This window comes from Cricetulus griseus, chromosome 2 (assembly GCF_003668045.3).
Source record: "Cricetulus griseus strain 17A/GY chromosome 2, alternate assembly CriGri-PICRH-1.0, whole genome shotgun sequence".
In the NCBI taxonomy this organism is placed as follows: Eukaryota; Metazoa; Chordata; class Mammalia; order Rodentia; family Cricetidae; genus Cricetulus; species Cricetulus griseus.
Window position 1 is genome coordinate 237,145,440 of NC_048595.1, and position 26,207 is coordinate 237,171,646.

Here is a 26,207-nt window from a genome sequence, read left to right on the forward strand (position 1 = left end):
AGTCTCCAAAGCCACAGAGAAACCCTGTCCTGAAAAACCAAAAAAAAAAAAAAAAAAAAAAAAAAAAAAAAAGCCATGAAAAACAACCAAACAAGTGAAGGAAACAATTCAAACAGTTCAAGACTTGAAGCTGAAATGGACACAATAAAGAAGACACAGAATGAGGGAATGCTGTAAATAGAAAAGCTGGGTAAATGATCAGGAACTACAGCTATAAGAATAACCAATAGAATACAAGAGATGGAAGAGTGAACTCAGGTGTTGAAGAATCACTAGAGGAAATACAGTTATCAACCAAAGAAAATCTCGAGTCCAACAAATCCTTAACATAAAATATCCAGGAAATATGGGACACCATGAAAATACCAAACTTACAAATAATAGGTATAGAAGAAGGTGAAGAAATGTAGGTCAATGGTACAGAAAACATATTCAATCAAATCATATAAGAAAACTTCCCCAACCCAAAGAAGGATATGCCTATGAATGTACAAGAAGTTTTCAGAACTCCAGATAGACAGAACCACAAAAAGAAGTCCCCTCACCACATAATAATCAAAACAGCAAAACAAAAAGAATAAAGAAAAAATATTAAGAGAAGCAAAGGCAAAGGCTAAGTAACATATAAAGGCAAACCTATCAGAATTACACCTGACTTCTCCATGGAAACTTTGAAAGCCAGAAATTCTACAAATGCTAAGAGAACATGGATGCCAGCCCAGACCACTGGACCGAGCAAAGCTTTCAATCACTATAGATGAAGAAAACAAGATATTCCATGACAAAACCAGATTTAAACAATACAGATCCACAAATGCAACCCTACAGAAATTACTGGAAGGAAAACTCTAACCCAAGGAAGATAACTAGACTCACAAAACCATAGGCAATAGACAATCCCATTTTACCAAACAGCAAAAGAAAAAAAAGGGCTGTATGTGTGGGACCATACACAATACCACAATCACCACCAAATCCAAAACAAACAAGAATTAACAATCAAGGTTCATTGGTATCCCTCAATATCAATGGTCTTCACTTGCCTTTTAAAGGACAGGCTAACAAAATGGATAAAGAGACAGAATCCAACCTTCTGATGCATACAAGAAACACATCTCAACTTCAAAGACAAGCATTACCTCAGAGTTCAGGGTTGGGAAAAGATTTTCCAATAAAATGGAAAATCCAAGAAACAAGATGGGGTAGCAATCCTAATATCTAACAAATTAGACTTTAAACTAAAATCAAACAAAAGAGATGAAGAAGGACATTTCATATTCATCACAGGAAAATTCCATCAAGATGAAGTCTCTAATCTGAACTTTTATGACCCAAATACAAGGACACCCACATTCGTAAAAGAAACATTATTAAAGCTCAAATCACACAAAAAACCTCATACACTTACAGTGGGATACTTCAACACCCCACTATCATCACTAGATAGGACCACCAGACAGAAACTTAACAAGAAAACAAAGGAGCTAACAGAAATTATGACCCAATTGGGATTAACAGGCATCTATAGAACGTTCCATCCAAACACAAAAGAATATACCTTCTTCTCAGCTCCACATGGAACCTTCTCTAAAATCGACCACATACTTGGCAACATAGCAAACCACATCACATACAAAAAAATTGGAATAACCCCCTGTATCATATAGGATCACCAATCTTTAAAGTTAGAATTCAACAACAACACAAATTGCAGAAAACCTAAAAAAGAAATTGAAGACTTCCTAGAATTCAAGGGGAATGAAGCCACAACAAACACACACTATGGGACCCTTTAAAAGACCACATGAGGAAACTGGAGAGTAGTCACACTAGAGAATTAACAGCACATCTGAAAGCTCTAGAACAAAAAGAAGCAAACTCACCCGAGAGGAGTAGACACCAGGAAATAATCAAATTGAGGCCTGAAATCAATAAAGTAGAAAAAAAGAAAACAATACAAAGAATGGGCAATTTTCTGGATAGGTGTCACTTACCAAAATTAAATCAAGAACAGATAAGCAATGTAAATAGACCTATAGCCCCTAATGAAATAGAAGCAGTCATCAAAAGTCTCCCAGCCAAAAACAGCAGAGGGCCAGATGTTTTCAGTGCAGAATTATACCAGAAGTTCAAAGAAGAGCTAATACCAGTACTCCTCAAACACAATAGAAGCAGAAGGGACATTGTCAAACTTTTTTTACGAGGGCACAGTTACCTTGATACCCAAGCCACACAATGACACAACTAAGAAGAGAATACAACAGATCAATATCCCTTATGAATGCTGATGAAAAAAAATACTCAATATAATACTGGCAAATCGAATCCAAGAAAACATCAGAAAAATCATCCACCATGATCAAGTAGGCTTCATACCATATGAAAGTCCATCAATGTAAACCATTATAAAAACAAACTGAAAAAGAAAAACCACATGATCACCTCACTAGATGACGAAAAAGCCTTTGACAAAAATCCAACACCCCATCTGAGGCAAGCGACCTGCATGCTGGACTGTGTTCGGTGGTGGCGGATTCCGAGCACTGAACACCCAGAGGCAGCCAGGCCTCCATCTGCCGGCCCAGGTAGGCCAGGGGCTGTTATCGGCTTCTGTTCATTGTCGCTGCTCAGAGTCATCTGAGGCAAGTGACCTGCATGCTGCAGCCAGTTGGGCAGTGATGGGTTCCAAATACCAAACACCCAGAGGCAGCCCGGCCTCCATCTGCCAGCCCAGGTAGGCCAGGAACTGTTTCTGGTTCCGGTTCGTCATCATTGCTACTCAGAGTCATCTGACACAAACAACCTGCGTGCCGGACCCAGACCTATAACCTCTAATGAAATTAACTGATCAGTAATTAGAAGTTTCCCAATCAAAGAAAGCCTAGGGCCAGATGGCTTCAGTGCAGAATTCTACCAAAAATTCAAAGTCAGCAAATACCAATTCTCCTCAAAGTATTCCACACAATAGAAGCAGAAGGGTCATTACCAAACTCTTTTTATGAGGCCACAATAACCTTGATACCCAAACCACACATAGACACAACTAAGAAAGAGAAATACAGACCAATATCCCTCATGAACATTGATGCAAAAATTCTCAATAAAATCCTGGCAAATCAAATACAAGAACACATCAGAGAAATCATCCATCCTGATCAAGTAGGCTTCATCCCAGGGATGCAAGGATGGTTCAACATATGAAAAATCCATCAATGTAATCCACCAGATAAACAGACTGAGGAAAACAAAACAAAACAAAAACAAAAACACATGATCACCTCACTAGATGCCGAAAAAGCCTTTGACAAAATCCAACACCCTTTCATGATAAAGGTCATGGAGAAATCAAGGATAATAGGCACATACCTCAACATAATAAAAGCAATATACAGCAAACCAACAGCCAACATTAAATTAAATGGACAGAAACTCAATGCAATTCCTCTAAAATCAGGAACAAGACAAGGCTGTCTACTCTCTCCATAACTCTTCAATATTGTCCTTGAAGTTCTAGCTAGAGCAATAAGACAACAAAAGGAGATCAAGGAAATACAAATCAGAAAGGAAGAAGTCAAACTCTCAATATTTGCAGATGATATGATAATCTACATAAGTGACCAGAAAAAATCTACCAGGGAACTCCTACAGCTGATAAACACCTTCAGTAAAGTGGCAGGATATAAGATTAACTCAAAGAAAATCAGTAGCCCTAATATACACTGATGACACACTGGTGGAGAAAGAAATCAGAGAAACATCACCTTTTACAATTGCCACAAACAACATAAAATACCTTGGGGTAACACTAACCAAAAATGTGAAAGACCTGTACCATAAGAATTTTGAGTCTCTAAAGAAAAAAATTAAAAAAAGATACCCGAAAATGGAAGGATCTCCCATCTCTTGGATAGGCAGGATCAACATAGTAAAAATGGCAATCTTGCCAAAAGCAATCTACAGATTCAATGCAATCCCCATCAAAATCCCAAAACAATTCTTCAATGACCTTGAAAGAACAATTCTCAACTTTATATGGAGAAACAAAAGACTTGGGATAGCCAAAACAACCCTGTACAATAGAGGAATTTCTGGAGGCATCACCATCCCTAACTTTAAGCTCTATTACAGAGCTATAGTCTTGAAAACAGCTTGGTATTGGCACAAAAATAGACAGGAAGACCAATGGAATAGAATTGAAAACCCTGATATTAACCCACACACCTATGAACACCTGATTTTTGACAAACAATCCAAATATATACGCTGGAACAAAGAGAACATCTTCAACAAATGGTGCTGGCATAACTGGATGTAAACATGCAGGAGACTACAGATAGACCCAAGCCTTTCGCCTTGCACAAAACTTAAGTCAAAATGGATCAAAGATCTCTACATAAACCCAGCCACACTGAACCTACTAGAAGACAAAGTGGGAAATACACTTGAATTAATTGGTACAGGAGACTGCTTCCTGAACATTACACCAGTAGCACAGACACTGAGATCATCAGTTAATAAATGGGACCTCCTGAAACTGGGAAGCTTCTGTAAGGCAAAGCACATAGTAAGCAAGACAAAATGACAGCCCACAGACTGGGAAAAGATATTCACCAACCCCACATCTGACAGAGGGCTGATCTCCAAAAGATACAAAGAACTCAAGAAGCTATTCTCGAAAACACCAAACAATCCAATTAAAAAATGGAGTACAGAACTAAATGGACAATTCTCAATAGAGGGATCTAAAATGGCTGAAAGATACATAAGAAAGTGTTCAACATCCTTAGCCATCAGGGAAATGCAAATCAAAACAACTCTGAGATACCATCTTACTCCTGTCAGAATGGTTAAAATCAAAAACACCAATGACAGTTTATGCTGGAGAGGATGTGGAGAAAGAGGAACACTTCTCCACTGCTGGTGGGAGTGCCAACTTGTACAGCCACTTTGGAAATCAGTATGGCGACTCCTCAAGAAAATGGGAATGAGTTTACCACAAGATCCAGCAATTCCACTCCTAGGCATATACCCAAAAGAAGCACATTCATATACAAGGACATCTGTTCAACCATGTTCATAGCAGCATTATTTGTAATAGCCAGAAACTGGAAGCAGCAAGATGCCCCTCAACTGAAGAATGGATAGAGAAAATGCGGTACATATATACAATGGAGTACTACTCAGCAGAAAAAAAACAATGGAATCTTGAAATTTGCAGGAAAATGGATGGAACTGGAAGAAACCATTCTGAGCGAGGTAATCCAATCACAAAAAGACAAACATGATATGTTCTCACTCATATGTGTACCTGCTTTATGATACATAGTAGTGACCGTGCTTTATCAGAGCTGTTTTTAATGATGTTGCTCAGATAGATTTCCTTCCAGATGATGATTGAGAAGGTAATTTAAAAAAAATGGTGCCAAGTACCACTAGAGTAACAATTGAACTGTGCTGTTTTCTGGGATTATGTTTTTTATTTTTTTAAATGGAGTGTGCTGGATGTCTACAATTTTGTTCAAATGACTGCAGAACCTGGAAAAGCTGTTGCTGCTATTGATGCATAACATTCTGCCATATATATATATATATATATATATATATATATATATATACACACACACACATATAATTTGAATTTTTGGAAACTTTAGCTGTGCTGTCAACTTTGGAAAAAAGTATCCCAGTTGACTGTGTTGAGTTGGCATTAGACAAAAATTAACAGCCATATTTGGTCTAGAAATGTTGAACTTATAATTTGTTTAGCCATGTTATTGTGAACATACTGTATTGTGTATCATAATTGTGCATGACTTTATTTATGAGCTAAATAAATGAATGAAAAAAAAAAAAAGGGCAGGGATGCTCTCATCCGGACACGTGGGGGAGGGCCTAGGCCTGGCCCAGGATGATGATGTGGAATTTGGGGATGGTGGGTGATTGGTGGGGGAGGGGGGAGAGGGAGAAGGGATTGACATGTGAAATTATAATTTGTAAAAATTAAATAAAAAATGTTGAACTTAATTTTTTTTCCATTTGTACAGGGGTAACACACTGTATTAAATATGTAAAGTCTTAAAAAAAAAAAGAAGGGATTTTGAGAGCCCATCCCATGTGAAGGGATGCTCTCTTGGCCTGGATACATGGAAAGGGCCTAGGCCTGGCCCAGGATGATGTGGTAGACTTTGGGAAGCCCCTTTTGAGGGCCTTACCCTGCTTGGGGAGTGGAGTGGGGATGGCTAGGGGCAGGTGGGAGGTTGTTTGGGAGAGGAGGGGGAAGGACCAGGGATTGACATGTGAAGCAAGCTTGTTCCTAATTTGAACTAAAAAAAAAAAAAAAAATCCAACATCCCTTGATGATAAAGGTCTTCGAGAGAACAGCAATAACAGGAACATATCTAAACATGATAAAAGCAATATACACCAAACCAACAGCCAACATCAAACTAAATGGAGAGAAACTCAAGGCGATTCCTCTAAAATCAGGAACAAGACAAGGCTGTCCACTCTCTCCATATCTCTTCAATATTGTACTTGAAGCCCTAGCTAGAGCAATAAGACAACAAAAGGAGATCAAGTGGATACAATTTGGAAAGGAAGAAGTCAAATTTTCACTGTTTGCAGATAAATGATAGTTTACATAAGTGACCTGAAAAACTCTACCAGGGAACTCCTAAAGCTGATAAACACCTTCAGCAAAGTGGCAGGATACAAGATTAACTAAAAATCAGTAGCCCTACTATATATAGAGGATGACTGCATGAGATAGAAGTCAGAAACATCACCCTTTACAACAGCCACAAACAACACAATATATCTTGGGGGTAATACTAACCAAACAAGTGAAAGACCTGTATAACAAGAACTTTCAGTCTTTAAAGAAAGACATTAAAGAAGATATCAGAAAATGGAAGTATGTCCCATGCTCTTGGATAGGTAAGATCAACATAGTAAAAATGGCTATCTTTCCCAAAGCAATCTACAGATTCAATGCAATCCTTATCAAAATTCTAGCACAGTTCAGAGGCAGACAACCACAGATATACTCAGAACTGAACTCTGGAAGCTAGTTGAATGAAGATCAAAGGGGTTGGTACCAGGCTGGTGAAACCCACAGAAACAGCTCGACTGAACAAGGGGGAGCACATGAACCCCCGACTGCTGTCTGGGAGGCCAGCACAGGAGTAATCTAGACCCCTGAACATGGATGTCAATGAGGAGGCCTCTGTACTCTAGGGGGCCCCTGGTATGGGATTAGTATTTTTCCCTGGTGTAAGAAGGGACTTTAAGAGCTCATGTGAAGGGATGCTCTCTTGGCCTGGACACATGGGGGAGGATCTAGGCCCAGCCCAGGATCATGTGGTGGACTTTGGGGAGCCACTGTCATGGGCCCTACCCTGCCTGGGGAGTGGATGGTGGATGGGGTAGGGAGTAGGTGGGGGGCTGGGCGGGAGGGCAGGGGGAAGGGGAGGCAGAGGGAGAAGGGATTGACATGTGAAGCAAGCTTGTTCCTAATTTGAACAACAACAACAACAAAAAAGAATAAACATCCTAGCACAATTCTTCACAGACCTTGAAAAAACAATACTCAACTTCATATGGAGAAACAAAACACCCAGGATAGCCAAAACAACTTCTAGAGGCATCACCATCCCCGACTTCAAGCTCTACTATAGAGCTGTAGTCCTAAAAACAGCTAGGTATTGGCACAAAAATAGACAGATAGGCCAATGAAATCGAATTGAAAACCCTGACATTAACCCACACACCTAGGGACACCTGATTTTTGACAAAGAAGGTAAAGTTGTGGAACGAAAAAAAGAAAGCACCTTCAACAGATCGTGCTGGCATAACTAGATGCTAGCATGTGGAAGGTTGCAGTTAGATCAATGTCTATCGCCATACTTTGATCCAAATGGATCAAAGAAATAAATGCAGCCATACTGAACCTCTTAAAAAAGAAAGTGGAAGGTACCCTTGAAGGAATTGGTACAGGAGACAGGATGCTTCGGTAAGGCAAAGGACAAGGTCAGTAAGACAAAAAGGCAGCCCACAGAATGGGAAAAGATCTTCACCAACCCCACATCTGACAGAGGGCTGATTTCCAAAATATACAAAGAACTCAAAAAGGTAGTCACCAAAACACTAAATAATCCAATTAAAAAGTGGGGTACAGACTTAAATAGAGAATTCTCAATAGAGGAATCTAAAATGGCTGAAATACACTTAAGAAAGTGCTCAACATTCTTAAGCCATCAGATAAATGCAACACAAACAACTCTAAGATACTATCTATCGTACATCGTCCAGATTGGGTAAAATCAAAAACAGCAATGACCGTCTGGGCTGGAGAGGATGTGGAGAAAGGGGAATACTTCTCCATTGCTGGTGGCAGTGCAAATTTTTGCTGCCACTTTGGAAATCAGCATGGTAGTTTCTCCGGAAAATGGGTATCAGTTTACCTCAAGATCCTGCAATTCCACTTTGGGCATATACCCAAAGATTGCACATTCACATCTGTTGAACTATGTTCATAGCAGCATCGTTTGTAATAGCCAGAACCTGGAAACAACCTAGACTCCCCTCAGCTGAAAAATGGATGGACAAAATGTGGTACATTTACACAATGGAGTACTACTCAGAGGGAAAAACAAAAGAAAACAAAAACCAAAAACAATGAAATTTTGAAATTCCCAGGCAAATGGATAGAACTGGAAGAAACCATCCTGAGTGAGGTAACCTAGTCACAGAAAGACAAGCATGGTATGTACTCACTCATATATGGATATTAGACATAGAGCAAAGGACTTCTAGCCTACAATCCACATCTCCAGAGAAACTAGAAAACAAGGAGGACCGTAAGAGAGAAACACATGGTCCCTCAAATAAGGGAAAAGGGATAAGAACCCCTGAGCAAAATGGGAGCGGGGGTGGGGTGGGCTGGGGGTGGTAGGGAGGTAGGAAAAAGAGATGGGTAGACGAGGAGGGGGGACCAGAACAAGAGGGACCATGAAGACTGAGACATGGGAGGAATAGAGGAGGGCAACAATGGAGATACTTTAATAGAGGGAGCAAGTATAGGTTTAAAGATCTGGTACTAGGTAAATGTTCAGAGATCCACAAGGATGACACCAGCCAAGAATCTAGGCAGTAATGGAGAGGCTGCCTTTGATGCCCTTCCCCTACAATGAGATTGATGACTACCATAAATGCCATCCTAGAGCATTTATCCAGTAGTTGATCAAAGTGGAAGTGGACACCCACAGCTAAGCAATGAGCCAGACTCTCAGAATCCAGTTGAAGAGAGGGAGGAGGGAGGAGCAAATGAGACAAGACCGTGCTAGAGAAACCCACAGAAACAGTTCACCTGAATTAGTGAGAGCACAACGATCACAGTCATAGAGCTGGGGAGCCAGCTTTGGACTGAACCAAGCCCTCTGAATGTGGTGCCAGCTAGGAGGCCTGGGCAGACTATGGGGCCTCTAACAGTGGAGCCAGTGTTTATCCCTAGAGCACAAATGGACTTTGGGAGCCTATTCCCTATGGAGGGATACTATTGCAGCCCAGAGACATGGAAGAGGGTCTAGGCTCTCCCCCAAATGATGTGATAAGAGTTTGATGATCCCTGGGGAAGGACTCACTGTCCTTTGGGAGTGTGTGGGGCATGGGTTGGGGGAGTTGCTGGGAGCCATGGGAGGATGGGAGGACAAGGGACTCATGTAAAATAAGATTGTTTCTAAAATAAAAATAAAAAAAAATTGCAGGCAAATGGATGGAACTAGAAAAAACCATCCTAGACCAAAAAGACAAATGTGGTATGTACTCACTAGTAAGTGGATATTAGACACAAAGCAAAGGATAACCAGCCTACAGTCCACAAACTCAGAGAAGCTAGGTAATAAGAGCAAGAGCTCTTACTCTAGTAAATAACAGAGAGTGATAGAGAAAGACAACTGGTAGCAGCCTCTGGCCTCCACCTGCATGCCCAATGCACACACAATGCTGGTGCGTCCCTACACATGTGCACTCACACATAATGTGAGCATGCATACATACATTCACTCACACAAAATAAGTGATAATTCTATTTTAAATACACAAGAACAAATAACACACATACAGGAAAACCTATCCTGTGAGGCCATTTGATTACTGTTTCCCCTGCATAAGACTGTATATTTAGTTCTTGTCTTTATCCCCTCAGAGAACAACATTTCTTTCCTTTATAATCTGTAGGAACCTTTGCAATGATCTATACTTCAAAGATTATTTCATTTTTGAAATATATTAATTATAGTTTGTAATCAAAATTTATTGCCCCTAATAGTTATTAACCAGTACTTTAATTTATGATTTTGAAACCACTAATAAAAATCAATGATTTGGACATGTTAGATGAAATTAAAAGATTCAATATTTTCTGAAGCATTTTTAATAAAAACCAAACACTTCTTAATTGATTATTATACACTTAAATGAGATGAATCCACAAATTTTAATTTATATAAACCTAAACTGCTAAGGATGAAATATAAGCTTAATATATCTTTGCAGTAAGAAAAACTACCTGTGATGGGAAAATCCACATAACGTCTTGTTTTTCCATCATAATATTCTGTTCCTTTAATAATTACTAAGTGAGCTGGAAAGTTAACACCCCATGCTAATGTGCTTGTAGCAATGAGAACCTAAAAGATAAAAGATAAAGATAATGTCTTATTTGTAAACAAAATGAAACCTCTATGTCATATAAAATCTGTGTTCATGGAAGAAGAGAAATAGTACCTGAACTTTACAGTTCACAAACAGCTCTTCCACAGTTTTTCGGTCTCTTTCATGCAGTCCAGCATGATGCATTCCTATCCCAAACGCTAGAGTCAGCTTCAGGTTGGAATCTCGTATTGTCCCAATGATGTTCTCCATCTGCCAATACAAGCACAAGTCCAAGATGCAGATGCATCAGCTTCAATATATTCATGCATTTCAATTATGTTTGATTGACATGGCTTTGTGGATTTGTTTTTTGGCTTTTAATTACATTATATGGGTACAAATATATAGCCTCTCTACTGTTTTCATTAAAGCTGAGTAAACTGAAAAGAATTCCTACTAGGTAAAAACAAATTCTCTATTTTACCCATTTTAATATTATGCAATAAGAGAAAAATATATAGTGATAAAGGAAACTCCCCTTAAAGATTAAAGGCTATTTAAAATGATTTAATATTATCTAAAAACGTTCAGTATTATTGATATGTTAAAAATATGCTTATCCTTTTGTATCTGTGTCTAAACATGAGAAAATGCAAACAACAAAAATAATCTGATACAATTCTACCAAACAGACAGTAATTATCCCAACAAAGCTTTCATACTAAACTTAGTGCTCATTAAGGAAGTCAAATGACTGCCTTAAGTTTCTTTCTCTGTAAATTAGGAATAATAATAGTAATTTTATATAAGCATTTAAATTCCCCCATTAAAGAAACATAACAAAAGCTACTTACTACAAAGCTGGGCATTGGTCGCACATGCCTTTAATCCCAGCACTCGGGAGGCAGAGGCAGGCGGATCTCTGTGAATTCGAGGCCAGCCTGGTCTCCATATTGAGTGCCAGGATAGGCTCCAAAGCAATACAGAGAAACCCTGTCTCAAAAAAACCAATAAATAAATAAATAAATAAAAATAAAAATAAAATAAAAGCTACTACAAGCCTCACATGCAAATTGCCAATGGGGAAAAACAGTTTGAAGATGCTTGAAGATGTCTATTCTGAAATTTTCTGCCAGAAAAGCTCATAGCTATAATCATATCAGAATCTGAAAAAAATTGATCATTAAAGAAATATTCCTTATTGTTTTGATCATAAGCTAAAAGCCCTTCATAGTTCCATTTTTTTTTTTTATTTCCAGGGATGGGGATGGAGATGGGATTAGCATTTCACTTTAGTAGATGTTGACAGCTTTTTTTCTTACTGATGTAATATAGCCCTTTATGCTTAGAGGAATCAATCCATTGTCCATAAACATCCTTACCTAGTTTTTCAAACTTCATTTTACTTATTATTTAAAATATCTTGACAGGCCCAATGTTTAAAAGTATTCACTTATGTTTTATGACTTAGAATTTTTCTCAAACACCTTTTTAAATATACATTTACCTACTATTTAACTTCTGTTGTGGTTTTAATATGTAGCTAAACAATAATATATACTCTATTTTTTCATTGAAATTATGGTGAAAATTCAAAGTGTCTCTTCTATCTATTAAACTTGAAACAATGGCTAAATTGTTTATTTCAGGGTTAAACTATATAATTTCTTTTTTATTTAAGTTTTTAAAATATTAAAAAATGTTCACATGTCCTAGCTTTTGTATTATTAAAGAGTTCATTTCTAAGCTCCATTTATCTCAGCTAAGTTTCATATGTATACATGCTTTTTGAAACATGTTTTATAATTATTCTTTGAATGTTCTATTCATCTCAATTGTACATTAGAAATAATGAATGAAACACAAACTTGACAGAAACAAGCAGCAAACTTTATTTGCTCATAAAATGTACTCTAGAACTAGAGAGAAAGTCCAATGCACTCTGTTTAGTGAGCCCTCGGTCCTTGAAGCAGAAAGCAACCTCAAGGACAGCATAGGAAGTATTTCCTGCAACAAGCACTCAACATCACACCCTTTAAAGGATATTCTGCTTTTGTTATCTCTATAGCCTTATCTACACATGCCACTACTACTTAGCACTGGAGGGAGAACCTGGAACAAGCAACATGTACAATTTTATATGTTTGAAACTTAAATACAAATAATATTTGTATTTAGATCTGATTTCATTTTGTTTTTCTACTGACAACTTCTATCATGCACAACCTTACCTGCATACATTTCTTCTGGGTGTACATAAACTAAACATCTCAAAATCTCCAATTAAGGGACCTTTTTCTGGCTGTTACAGTTTAGAAAAAATACACATCCCATATTATCCATGTAAGGAATCCATTGCTTCTACTCTATTCATTTATTTGCAAAAAAAAAAAAAAAAAAAAAAAAACTTGCAAGACTTTAAAATGTGGGAAGAAATTGTCTTATACTAATAATACATAAAAGGAAGTAAAATTCAATAGTACTATTAATTTATAGAAAGCAATGCATTGAGTAGGCAATATTTTGAAGACATGCATTAGAAATGTTATCAAATTTCACTGTTAATTATAGTATATTAGCAGTATCTTGTAATACACAATTAACAGCATTTTTGCATGTACCTGTGAATATAAGAGGTAAACTTCTCTGAAATTTATCATAAGGTATATATACTGTCTACAATGAAGACAGCACAGGAAGATTCTTAAATTGTCCCATAAATTATGTGTGAGCCATTTTTACTGCATAAGTATTTTCAACTTATATTGATTCACTGCTGCTTTTAAACTCAAAATTACTTTTAGATTGTTTACTTTTGTAAATAAGTACATGTGAACTGTGTAATTCACAGTGTCTTATAACAATCATACCTGAAAAGTAATGTGCCGTTTTCATTTAAAAACTAAAACATCTTGTGATAGGAGGTTTGGGGGACGAGGAGCTGTTTCTTACTCTCCCCACCATACGGTCACATAAATCAGTACATTAAAAACAAAGCTTTGCCTATCTGAACTGACAATCCCTGAAAACCTCAAGAGGACAATCACAAAAAACAACTTCATTTATTATACAGTTTCTGGAGATGAATCTGAATTTTTTGAACAACAAAAAGGAAAACTGATAGAAATCATTAAACAAAAATACTACTAAAGTAGCCTAGAGGATTTAAAAAATACATTTTATTGAATCATATGTATGTTATTTTGTATTTTAAAATGAGTTTCATCTTGATCAAATTATCTTAAGTCAAGCAAAAAAAAATGGGAAATTTTCAAGTACTGAAAGCTGAACATTTTAGTAGGTATTTAGCAGTTGTGCTATCAATTTACAAAGTTATCACAGATTATTCTTTATATAATGCAGGAGTATTAATCACAGTTTGTTTACACAACTTACTATGTTTCAAATTAAAAAGTTTCATTGATTTTGAAATCAATATAATAGCTTTTCTCAAATCTGATTCAGTAAAATAAGATTCTCAAAAATTATTTGGGTTATTATCTCAGTTACTCCAAGGATATGTAGTACTACTCCACAAAGACATAAGACACATTATTTATTACACAAAAATGGATACCACAGGAAGGAAAGGTATAATTGTTCGGTAAGATGCCATGCTACAAAATTATGACTAACAACCACAATGAAAACAATAGGAAGTTTCAATTCCAATGTTCGTTTCTGTTTACCAAATGTTTGTTGGTAATGCATCAGTATTTTTCCAATAAATAGTCTTTGAAATATGTCAGACCACCTAATAGTTAAACAAAAATGTTCAATATTGTACACAAAAGAGACACAGATCTATATTCTTTGGAGTGATCTGTTTAGGGGGTGGGAGAAGAGGCACATATGTAAGCTGTTGAGCCATTTACTTTAACTTAATAGAATTTTTTATATTTTAAATTTATTATACTCAAAAAGCTTTTGTAGAGAGATAGAATTCCATTTAAGTAGATACATTACTCTGGGCCTAAAGTACATTCCAGTCAGAATATAATTCAGCAAGTTGATGACAATGCTGGCTCCAAAAGAAAGGAGACCAGATTGGACAAGAATGAGCTAACAGACTGTGCAGCCCAGTTCTGTCCCTTTGAGTGTGATATATTGTTTCAAGATGCTAAAATCCCATAGCTTCTCAAAGCATATCTGTTGTGCTGGTTTTCCCATTTTCACAGAATCCTTATTATCAGAACTCCATACTCTTTTTCAAAGCATGTCAGACTCAGACCATATGCCACTAAATAAAGCTTATCAATGGTTTAAAGTGCTCAACAGAAGATACACTAAGTCATGAAAGTTACAAAGACTTCTAAAAACAGAAATAAACTGACTATACTGATACAGATGTTAAATTAAGTTTAAGTATTTTCTTGTAATTGCAGAGTATTAGTTTCTTAACTTGTTTCTCGGTGATGAACCCCATAGATGGAGGAGGGGAAATTAACAACGAAAGAAACAACATAGAACATTTTATTGATATGTTAACAGAAAAGAATTCTAGAAATAGCTACTCAGAATAAAAGTTTCCAAAATTTCTCGATAATACAAAATTAATTATTTTTTCCTGACTTTCTCGGAATGGAAAATACAACTACTGCAAAAGATTTACCAGATAGTAATATATTAATTTTAAGCATATACGTATGTGATTAAGGAAATAAATCTGCTTGAGGGCAAAGCTTAGCAACACAACACCTGCTTTTCATACATAAAACCACCGGTTCCATTTCTAGTAATGTTGGTTAAAAAAAAATTACATGTGAAATAGAAACACAAAGTGCGAAGTACAAATAAGCAAAAAACAAACCTAAACAATAAATAAATAAAATCTAAACAATAACAGATTTGCCACATCTTCCCAATACATAGAATACCATTTCTTGTTTTCTTGCTTGGCCTAATTCTTACTGATAATATACGAACCGAATTACAAGGTGCTAACATGCTTTCCTTACTCATATTTTTAAGTCAATTCCCTACGTCACTAGCAGAAAATTCTTCTGCAAACACTCCACATCTACTTTTATATACAACTTTGTGCTTATTTCCATTTTTAGAGAGTTCTGATTCTAATGCATGCTTGGAGATTCTGTCCTTATATTTGGATGCTTTTCAAATGCGGTGAAAAGGAACATTATGGAGTTAGCTTTTTAAAGTAGTAGCACAATTATATTCTATAATATGAATTAAATCATGAAAGATGATAACCAGAAGGGCATAAATATGTCAAAGTTCACCCTATAACTTTCAGCATAAGTAGCCTATTTATATGGCATATTCAATGTTGCAGAACCATGATACTACAAAGGTTGAGTATCTAATTTTAGAATATTTGGAGATGCCAATTGGGCACCCTAATCTATAATGTTCCTTAAAAAAAAAAAAACACCATTATTTTAAGGATCTGACATGTTTTTAATGCATTTATTTCTCACAGCAATCCTTTGAGGATAGAGTTGTTACAATTCCTTTTACATGTGAAAATTTGAGGCTTAGCAGTCAAGTTGCATACTGGGTTCGAGTAACTAATGATGGACAGTCAGTCCTCATCCCAGAACTGCTGGATGTAGATAATGCCTTCCAACACAGTCTAACCCTAGCCCTATACATTACTATATGAATGGGAGACTATTTATAGTTACAATGTTAAATTTCAGGGTTCAGACTTATGCAGAAAACCAGTTAAGATTTGATACAATGAGTAATTATCATCAATACACTCAGATGATTTGCAAATATACTTATTCTTTAGTATTTCAATATTTCTATACCTATGCCTAAAAATGAACATACCAATTATCTTGTTCTATAAATAAAACCCAAATACCATGTCTTTCAACTTTATGGTTGTGACATGGCATAGTCTTGTCAGTTCCTTGTTCTTGCCACTATTGATAATTTTGTATATTTTCTCATGAAATTCTGCTTTTCTATCTTATCTAAAGTTAATATGTTGTCAATGATCCTACTTACCATAAATATTGCAAGTTAAAAAAAAAAAAACAAACAAAACAGGCTGAGTTTGCTCCCATGTGTTTGGGTTCAACTTGCCACTTGGTTTGGGTTTTATCCAAAGTAATCAATCTTTCTGTTCTAGTTTCTGCATCTGGAAAATTAAGATAAGAACTATGTTCTACAAGTCCATGACTAGATTGATAATATTTGGCCTTTAAGGTGCTATAAAGCACCCCATGCATGATACCAACTAAAGAAAAGAGAAGCGGCTTGTCTTCTGTTGTTTAAGGGATGAAAACTGACGTTCACAATCACACCCATATCTCATCAGTCCCATCTTAAGGGAGGGAGGGTTTATTTTGGCTTGAAGTTGCAATGGAAATCCGTCATGGTAGGGAAGGCAGGGCAATCAGTGGGAAGCAACTGGTCACACTGTGTTCAAGGTTAGGAAACAGAGAACAATGAATGCTATTGCTCAGCTAGCTGGCTCCTTATTCAGTAAAGCCCATGGAACAGTGCCATTCACACTGAAGGCAGGTCATCTAGATAATCCTTCTTAGGCATATGCTACACCTGTCTAGACCTTGAGAGGCTAGAGTTTGATACTGTATATCACAAACAAAACAAAACCCAGAAAGCAACCAGAGTGAGGTTTATTTATCACATATTTTTTTCATGAATTACTTCAAAGTAATATATAAAATTAGCAAACTTTTAAAGTGTTTTATATAATTTAGGTAGGTTTCTTGCCCATTAACCTGAATTAACGAGATTTAACAATATTGTTTTATTTCTCATACTTGTTTTCATGTTGTCTCCATTACCTGGCTTGCTCCAGGTAGAGAGATATTTCCTTTCCTCCTTTGGATCTTAGGGTGTTTCTCACCTGTCCTGGGGTACATATCTTGCTCTACCTTTTTATAAGGGCAAAAGGCTTTGGAGAATTCTCCTTAATTTCCCTTTATAAGGACAAATACAAATTATCTGGCTTTTTGTTTTTACAAACTCAGATCTTATTTAATTTAACAGTACACAGAAAAAGAGGCAGCTTTGGAGCTATGGAGCTGAGGGAAGAATGAAATACAATCATGACAAAAACCTCATCTTTTGCCATCATTCTGCTGTCTGCTGAGGGGGAAAGAGGAGCAGTATTCACCCAGTGAATTCAGAAGAAAGGCTTTCTCACACTTCTCTATCTTTTAGTGTTGGCTGATAAGGACCCCAGCCTAGCATCATTTCTGTTGCCCGTGGGACTTCGTGGTTGAACACCTGAGGGAAGGTGACTTAGTAGTGAACCTTCTCAGTGCCAAGTCAAAGTACTGGTTAACTAAGCTGTGTATTCACTCCATTTCTTCCTGCTCCCCTCACTTACTCGGCAACCAATTCTAGACTGGCTTCTGTTCGTAACAGATTTCTCCTTGCCAAGTTCACTCACAGAGCCTCCAATTGTTACATCACACCGGGAGCTTCTCTCTCATACCACGAATTCCCTTCATTACTTCATACAGTTGAGCACTTTCTCCTGCACTGGAATCTTACCACCTTTGACAGTTTCCCATTTTCTGTCTCATTTCAAAACAAGTGATTCCCTTGTGTCCCTCTGCTTCTCCACACTGCCCAGGGCTATTACGGACTCATTTGGGCTCAAAGTCAGCTTGTACACAAGCATGTACAACTCTATATATTCACATCTGAAGTGGTTTGACAGACCTCTGCCATTTAATCACTTTGTAATTTCCACTTGAAAGTCTTAGGCATATCAAAAAAAAAAAAAAAAAAGAGTCAAAATAGCTTTTGAGTTGAAATTTCTTTCTTCCTTTATTCCATCCTTCATTTCTCCATTTTTTGCTATTTCATTAAATAGCGTCACTATGTTCTGAGTTAAGAATCAGGCTGCTATTCTTGATTACTTTTTCTATCCTTTATCTATCACAAAGTCTTATTAATTCTAAACTTATCTTTCCATCTGCCCCCAAAGTAGGAGGTCCTAGGCCACCATCCATACTGAGTTTTACTTTACTTTTTCAGAAGTAACAAAATGTACTCAAAAAGTCAAAGATCTGGGGAGATGGCTTAGTGGCAAAAAAGAAAAAGTAAAGTAGTAAGTAAATACATGAAAATCAAGGTGCAGATTAAAACAACAGGATAACCTTTTATTCAAAGTATTAATAAATTACAATAAAAGTGGGAAGCCTTGACTCTCCCTACACTAGTGGTAATTCATACACCAAGAATGACCAGTTCAATCACTATAGTTATTTTAGAAATCAATTAGCAGCTTAAGAAAAGCAGCAACCATGTCCTCTGAGGAAATAATTCTAAAAACAAGCTACAATAAAGAAATTTAATTAATTAATTATATGAAGAAAAATCTATGGAGTAGCTATGTAGTGAAATAAAACTGTAGTTATCAGAAATGTAAAGGTAGTTTTAAACAATGATCATTGTAGTGGCATCTTGTTCCATCAGTGTACTTGGGGTCACGTCCCCACATCAGAAGCCACACCCCTAGGATGCAGCAGGATGAGCCACCACCCCAAGTTCCCTGGCAGAACAAGATGCCACTACAGATCATGTCATACATTTTTCAAAAGTTAATCTAACAAAATTGATTGTGAGCTATGGAATGGCAAGAAATCCTAAACACTGACATAGTTGAATATAAAATATTACTCATGATGATGTTAAATAAAGGGAATGACCATAGATAACGTAAAATAAATGTTTCACTGGGAATACCAGAGGAAATGCATGCAACTATTAATTGTGTTGTATTAAGACAGCACTATAATGTACTCCTTCAAATATAATTAAGAACACAGCTCTCATCACAGTACAGTATGAATTTGAAAAAGGAACTCACTTACCTCTTGCTCATCCATATTCAACCACTGTTTAGGGTCTTCTTCAGTAGCCAGAAAAGCTATCAACTCTAAAGCAGTAAGTCGAGTTTGACGTCTTGATGAGACAAATATCAAAACAGGTTTGGCTGGAGAATGACTTCTAATTGCTGTGGAAAGTTATGGGAATGAAATATTAAGCCACTTAACATATGCACCTGAAAACCATGTGAATTCCTAATTTACTCATGAATTTAGTACTATTTCAAGTAGTAGAGCGGTCAAACAAGACACTGGGAAGGTGACAAGAAAAGGGAAAGATGTTGGCCACAGTTCTACAGAACATTGCCTAGCACAAGGAAGATTTACTTATCATTACGAAGGTCATGCCAAGGAAAGAAGCACTACAATGCTGAGATTCTCCACTAAGCTACACACGGTCACAGTCTTACACGGAATTCTCTCTATTCCTGAGTTTGTTTCCAAGACACTGCTGCCTGTCTAAGTGATATTAGAGGTCCTGAGATCTAAGGCGTCCAAGCGAGCACTGCAGAGTTAGGAAAATGTCTGAGAAACAACAACAACATTTATTTGTGCTGTTATTAATGTTTGAAAAATTACTATTAAGTTCAATAATAAGTAACTGAAAATGAGAAGAATGTTTCCTTCTGACTTTTGAAATACATGTGTGAGTTCAAAGGGAGGAGAGCACAGCAGAGAGAAGCAGAGATTAAGTGCCTGATGCATATCTGGGAAAGGCTTAGCAACATAGAGAAGAAATGGGTACTTTGAAGCCTGGGTAACAACAATAAAGAAAGAATAATTACATTTTTAAAGAAATACTTAATGTGACACATAAATCATTTGGATTACCTGGAAATAAGGTTTGTTTAAGACAGTGGGAAAAAAAAAAAGCACAAGAAGAATTTTTATTTAAGTAGCTCTTTCAAAACAGTGGGAGAGGGGTTGAAGGTGGGGGAGAAAAATCACTAATACCCACTTTATTCAGAAATGTTACAATGATGTCTAACATCTTATATGCTAATTAAAGAATTAAAACCAAGATATTTAAACATTTTATAAAACTTCCTCTTGTTTTGATTCTTTTTTGAACTGTGAGATGCAGAACCTCTTTTTATAGGCCAAGAAATCAGTTTTAAAATGAGAATATAGATGTGCACTTTACTACATACCACAACAGAAGAAGTTAGGCTAGCAAAAATCCCATTTCCAAACTCGAAGAAGTCTAGGAATCACTACGGAACTGACAAACAGTTCATAAGGATAGGGTTTAACCTCAGGTCTTTACTGCTGACTTACTATTTACACAATGCAAATGCTTTCTTTTCTGTAATGGCATGCAGCCATTTCCTATACAGATATAAGCAATTTCTATAATAGATACCATGAAAAATAAATTCACTTATCTTTATTCATGTTTTGCCATTCACCATTTATTAGAATACTAAAAATATAAATGATATACCTGTTATAAATCACCTTAGAAATACAAAGTCTAAAACACATACTACTGCAATACTGGTATCATTTATATAGACAATCATGAATGATCTGTTTCTTTTCTAAACCTCAACCTTTAATGTGTTTTATTGCTGCAAGAACAGGTGTGGCTGAGCAGCTCATGGCAGATTTATTGTTCATTAGTGATTTTGTACAATGCTTCTGTGGAGGTGTAAATAATCTGAACTGCCAAGATGGGTCTCCAGCCCACAATCAATACTGTGCTTCTGTCATAGGCTAATTATGGCAGCTAAAAAGTCGTCACCTCACAATCAACAGCAGTGCAAAGGAGAGAATTTATTTTGGAGGTTACTTTTAATTGATATAATAAATATTCCTTCTGTAGTTTACTGAAACATATTTCAATAAAACTGGGGCATTATTCCCACACTTCTCCTATTTGCTTAATTTGTTAAAAAAGGAAAAAAATATAAAAAATAATGAAACCAATAGTATTTTTGAAAGTAATAAATTGTTCAAGTTGCTTTAAATTAAGATTTATGTTTATGTTTATGAGGGTTTGCTGACATGTATGTATATGTGCATATCATGTACATGCCAGGTACCTGTACAGGCTAGAGGATTTGGATGGCCTGATCTAGAGTTGTAATTTGCTATGAGGTGCTGGAAATTGAGGCCTGGTCTTCAGCAAAGGCAGTAGGTAATCTTAACTATGGAACCATCACTCTGGCTACTGAACTGCCCAAGTTCTCTATTTTCTGTTAAAAGTTAAGATCATGATTTTTAAAAAAATTGTTGCTCTTATTTATCATTTATTTAAACTAATACTTAATATACAATACCTTGGGAGTCTAATATTAAGAATCATCTACTTCCAAAAATATGTATCCTATTGTGTTGTAGTCATTTAAATTTATAAAATACCTCTAAATTTTAATATACAATTTAACAAGTCTTTATGTTCTTCAATAGGTGATATAGATTGCTTTTGATGGTTTGTATCTGTGGGACCCTTATCATTCTTTCACAGAAACTGAAATGCTTTAGAATGTTATTTCACAGCTACTATCTACAGAGAATGCTTATTACATTAATCCAAAACTCGGATGCTTACCCTGAAATGCAGGCTTGTTCATACTAGCCATGCGTGGGCAGTAATGTTGACCCGGGAAACCTTGAATGTGGACTTCCAGAGGAACTGGGCGAACTGATGGTCGGAAGTTGAACAAACCCATCTGGTAAACATGAAAAAGAAACCAGTTACAATTTTTATATGGAAGGAGGCATCACAACTTTATAAACTTAAGCATAAAAAACTGTTGCTGAATAATCTGTCACTCTGTCTCATACCTGCTTGATATTGAGCCAGTCAGCAAGGTCTCGAGCATTAGCTAATGCAGTGGACAGTCCAACTATTCTAACAGGCTTCTCTGTGTGTGATGAGATAAAGTTTGTTCGAGATACAATGACCTCTAGAACTGGACCTCTCTCTTCCCCTAAGAATAAAGAATAATGAATATTAATCATTTAATAAATCCATGCCAACTGTTTCTGACAAAGTCAGAATACAAAGATTCCTTTAAAAAGTGTGCTTGTGGGGGAACTACTGTATAAATAAGCAATCTCAATTTTGCATAGATGGAAATTCAGAGGGATTGAAATCAATATGTCAAAGAGTTATATGTACTTCATGTCCATTATATTATTATCCACAGTATTCAAATAATGACTAAGTGTTCGCTTATAGATGAACAAATTAAATGCTGGACACAATGAAATATTATAAAGTAAAAAGAACAAAATCCTGCCATTTACATCATAGATGAACCAGAAGACTAAGAAATGAGCTATCAACTGAGAAACAGTTGGGAATCTATAGGGAATAAAAAGAAGAAAAAAAAAATCAAGGAAACAAACAACAACAACAAAAAAACAGCTTTGGCCAGGGAATAGGAGTGGTTTGGTAGAGGACGGGAAAACAGGTGTTGGAAAGGTACAGCTTCAGATAAAGACAGAAGGAGTAAGTCCAAGAAACCTAACAAGCTGGTAACAAATACCTTAACATGATTTAACCATTACACACTCTATGTGTAAGTGAAGACATTACATTATATGTCAAGAATATATACAATTATTTGCAAATAAAATTATATTAATAGAAGAATGTCAAGTTTTATGAAATTCTATTTTTACTTGAATGGTGCCTACCGAGCAGATGGATCTCATCTATGATGAGAATGGTAACCTGCTGAACATAGTTCCTGCTCTGCCAGCTCCGACTGACTCCATCCCACTTCTCTGGTGTAGTGACAATAAGGTCAGCCTTGGCAATGGATTTCATGTCTGGAGTCACATCCCCTGTCAGCTCAATAACCCTGCAAAAAATTAAAATTGATATTCAGTAAACACAATAACTTCGGACAGGATAAAAACTCTGTCTTTTGAAATAAAATTTTGTAATACTTACAACTATTCTATTCCCTTTCTCTTGAAATTATAGGAAATGAAACAATAACGCAGAAAGCCACACAATAAAATATATACAAGCAATATAAATTCAAATTAATTATATACAACTTATACATATTTAATTGTTAGGCTTTCCTTAATTAGACATAAGACAATTTGGGCATGTTATTTTATAAAGTTGAATTGTTATATCCTTGTCTGCATAATTAAACAAACTAAATCTCCTTCCTTCCTTCCCCCTCTTTCCTTTTTCGCTTTTTGACATAGGATCTCTAACTCAGTATGCAGCCAAGGATGAACTTGTAATACTATCTCTCCTGCTTAAGATTACAGTCATGTACCACTGCACATGACAATAGTATTATTATTTTTAAAATCTATTTGCTTAGGGAAAGTATTATTTTGTTAGGGCAGTTATTAAGAACACAATTATTTGCAAGCTTAATTCAATTTCTTAGACTAAAGTTTTCTAGAGGTAACAGAAAATCTCAAACACACTGGGATATAAACAAGATCAGAAAGGGTTAAATAAATACCACCTTTCTCAGGGGGTTTCAGCTTCACAGTGAAAAAGGAAGTTACCCATAAAAGCACAGAAGAGGTACATAACACATAGACAAATTTAGAGGTAAATTCCAAATTTTTAGCAATTACCAAACACTTTGTACATCTAGATTCAGACTAAGAAAAGAGAACAAAGGAGAAATGTTTGTTCCTCTAATGATAATGTTCCCAAAACATCTATTTCTTTAATGTTTTGAGTTTTATATTTTGCATACTACAGGGAATATGTAATACCTCCAGGGCTGAAGGAATTTATAGTACAGTTCAGTCCTACAGCTATCTGCTTCAGATAAAAGAACAGTTTACTTCTCTTTTTCAAACCACAATCCTTCTAGAGTTTCATTCAGTACATGGTGGTTATTCTTTTCTGGAGACACACAAAATTTTGCACTTTGTATGTATATCATTATTTACTTGGAAGTGCATTACGGAAACAATTAAGTTGTCTGCAGTCTTGCTGATAAATAGTACTGCAATAAACAGTCTTGTCAAATACTAAATTATTACCACAAAATAATGTTTTTCAAAGATCAATTTTTCTTTTTTTTTATTTAAATTAGAAACAAGATTGTTTTACATGTCAATCCCAGTTCCCTCTCCCACCCCTCCTCCCCTGACCCCCAACAATTCCCCATCTCATTCCCTTTCTGCTCCCCAAGGAGGGTGAGGCCTTCCAAGGGGGATCTTCAAAGTCTGTCATATCATTTGGGTCAGGGCCTAGGCCCTCCCCTGTGTGTCCAGGCTGAGAAGAGTATTATCCCTTTATGTGGAATGTGCTCGCAAAGTCCATTCTTTTGCTAGAGATAGACACTGATCTACTATCAGAGGCCCTATAGATTGCTGAGGCCTCCTCACTGACACCCATGTTCAGGGGGTCTGGATCAGTTTCCCAGCTATCAGTCTGGGGTCCATGAACTCCTCCTTGTTCAGGTCAGCTGTTTCTGTGCGTTTTTCCAGCCTGGTCTTGGCTTAACCATTAAAGGCTAGGCTCACAACCAAAGATCTATTTTTTCATTGAGTAAGTTACATGGGAAATACTTTTAAAGTAGATTCTAGAAATTATTCTCAATTGTATGAAAGAAAAACAGAATAACTATTTTTTAGGAACATAGGTATTTTGGAAAAGGTATCATGTTAAAAGACAGTATTCATACTAAGTAACAAAATGATTACATTTTCAGACATAAAAGAGAGGGAATATTGAATTCCAGTAATGGTAAACTTTTAAATAAAAGAATATGAAAATCACTGAAAACATAAGGTAGTTTTATATAACTTTTAAATCTGTTGGCTACTTATACTATTAAAAGCCAGAACTTACTTTTTACCAAGTTTTTCTTCTATTCTAATTTTCCAATCATCCATTCTTTCACGTACTAGAGCTTTTAGGGGTGCAATATATACTGCCTAAAAAGGGGATAGAGACAAAAGGACTGATGAAAATAACAGCATCTGCAAATAAGAAATACAAAATTTGTCAAAATAGAACAATGTGGATTTAAAGTTCCCCTTAACAATGAATACAGCATTGTTAAATTAATGAAGGGAATATAATTAACTTTATCTTTATACAAAATAAGACAACTGAATATTATAAACACCATAAAACAAAAGGACACATTTTTAGAATATTTAAAAAAATCAGATATTTTATGATGACAGTATAGTCTAACATAATGCAAATAAACAATTATGAAATAACACATGAAAGATTAGAGTTCTAATAACAAAAAAAGTTTTCCTACATTTTGTATAGAATTTATATGAGCTTCATGGAATACCTTAGGACAGTCATTAATTTTGAAATTTAGAAGAGTAAACTATTTAAATTTAGTGCAAATTGATACTAGCTATACATTTTAGGTATTTTTTTTTAGATACCACAAACTTGTCTTTGATAACCTAAAAAAAAAAATACAAAGTATTATATGTCCCAAATCTTTGTTTTTAACATCTTGCAATTTAGTTGAGTTGTTCTCCTGTGTAATGTGTTCTTTATGGTTCAATAACTACCTAACAGATTGAAAAGCAGGAGAGTAAAGTTATGCAATAAAGAAAAGGCACTAAATTGGAAAACCCTCCCAAATGGAAGTTAAACATTTCAGAAATCACAATAAACCAAGACTCTGTCTGTCTGTCTGTCTGTCTGTCTGTCTGTCTGTCTATCTATCTATCTATCTATCTATCTATCTATCTATCTATCATCTCCAAAGGAACAGAATGGACAAGATCCCCTTTATT

General features: G+C 35.9%; 1 protein-coding gene across 3 annotated transcripts in view; it reads right to left on the bottom strand.

Annotated features, from left to right (window-relative positions):
* Ascc3 (activating signal cointegrator 1 complex subunit 3) overlaps positions 1-26,207 on the bottom strand; it is a 321,774-nt gene that overhangs the window by 106,240 nt on the left and 189,327 nt on the right. For all 3 annotated transcript variants that reach the window (XM_027402943.2, XM_027402942.2, XM_027402944.2), the window contains 7 exons: positions 25,288-25,373; positions 23,142-23,308; positions 22,284-22,429; positions 22,048-22,168; positions 19,479-19,621; positions 10,786-10,923; positions 10,568-10,688 (listed from right to left, as the gene is read on the bottom strand). In XM_027402943.2, the coding sequence (XP_027258744.1) occupies positions 10,568-10,688; positions 10,786-10,923; positions 19,479-19,621; positions 22,048-22,168; positions 22,284-22,429; positions 23,142-23,308; positions 25,288-25,373 (922 nt within the window). The remainder of the gene's footprint in view (positions 1-10,567; positions 10,689-10,785; positions 10,924-19,478; positions 19,622-22,047; positions 22,169-22,283; positions 22,430-23,141; positions 23,309-25,287; positions 25,374-26,207) is intronic.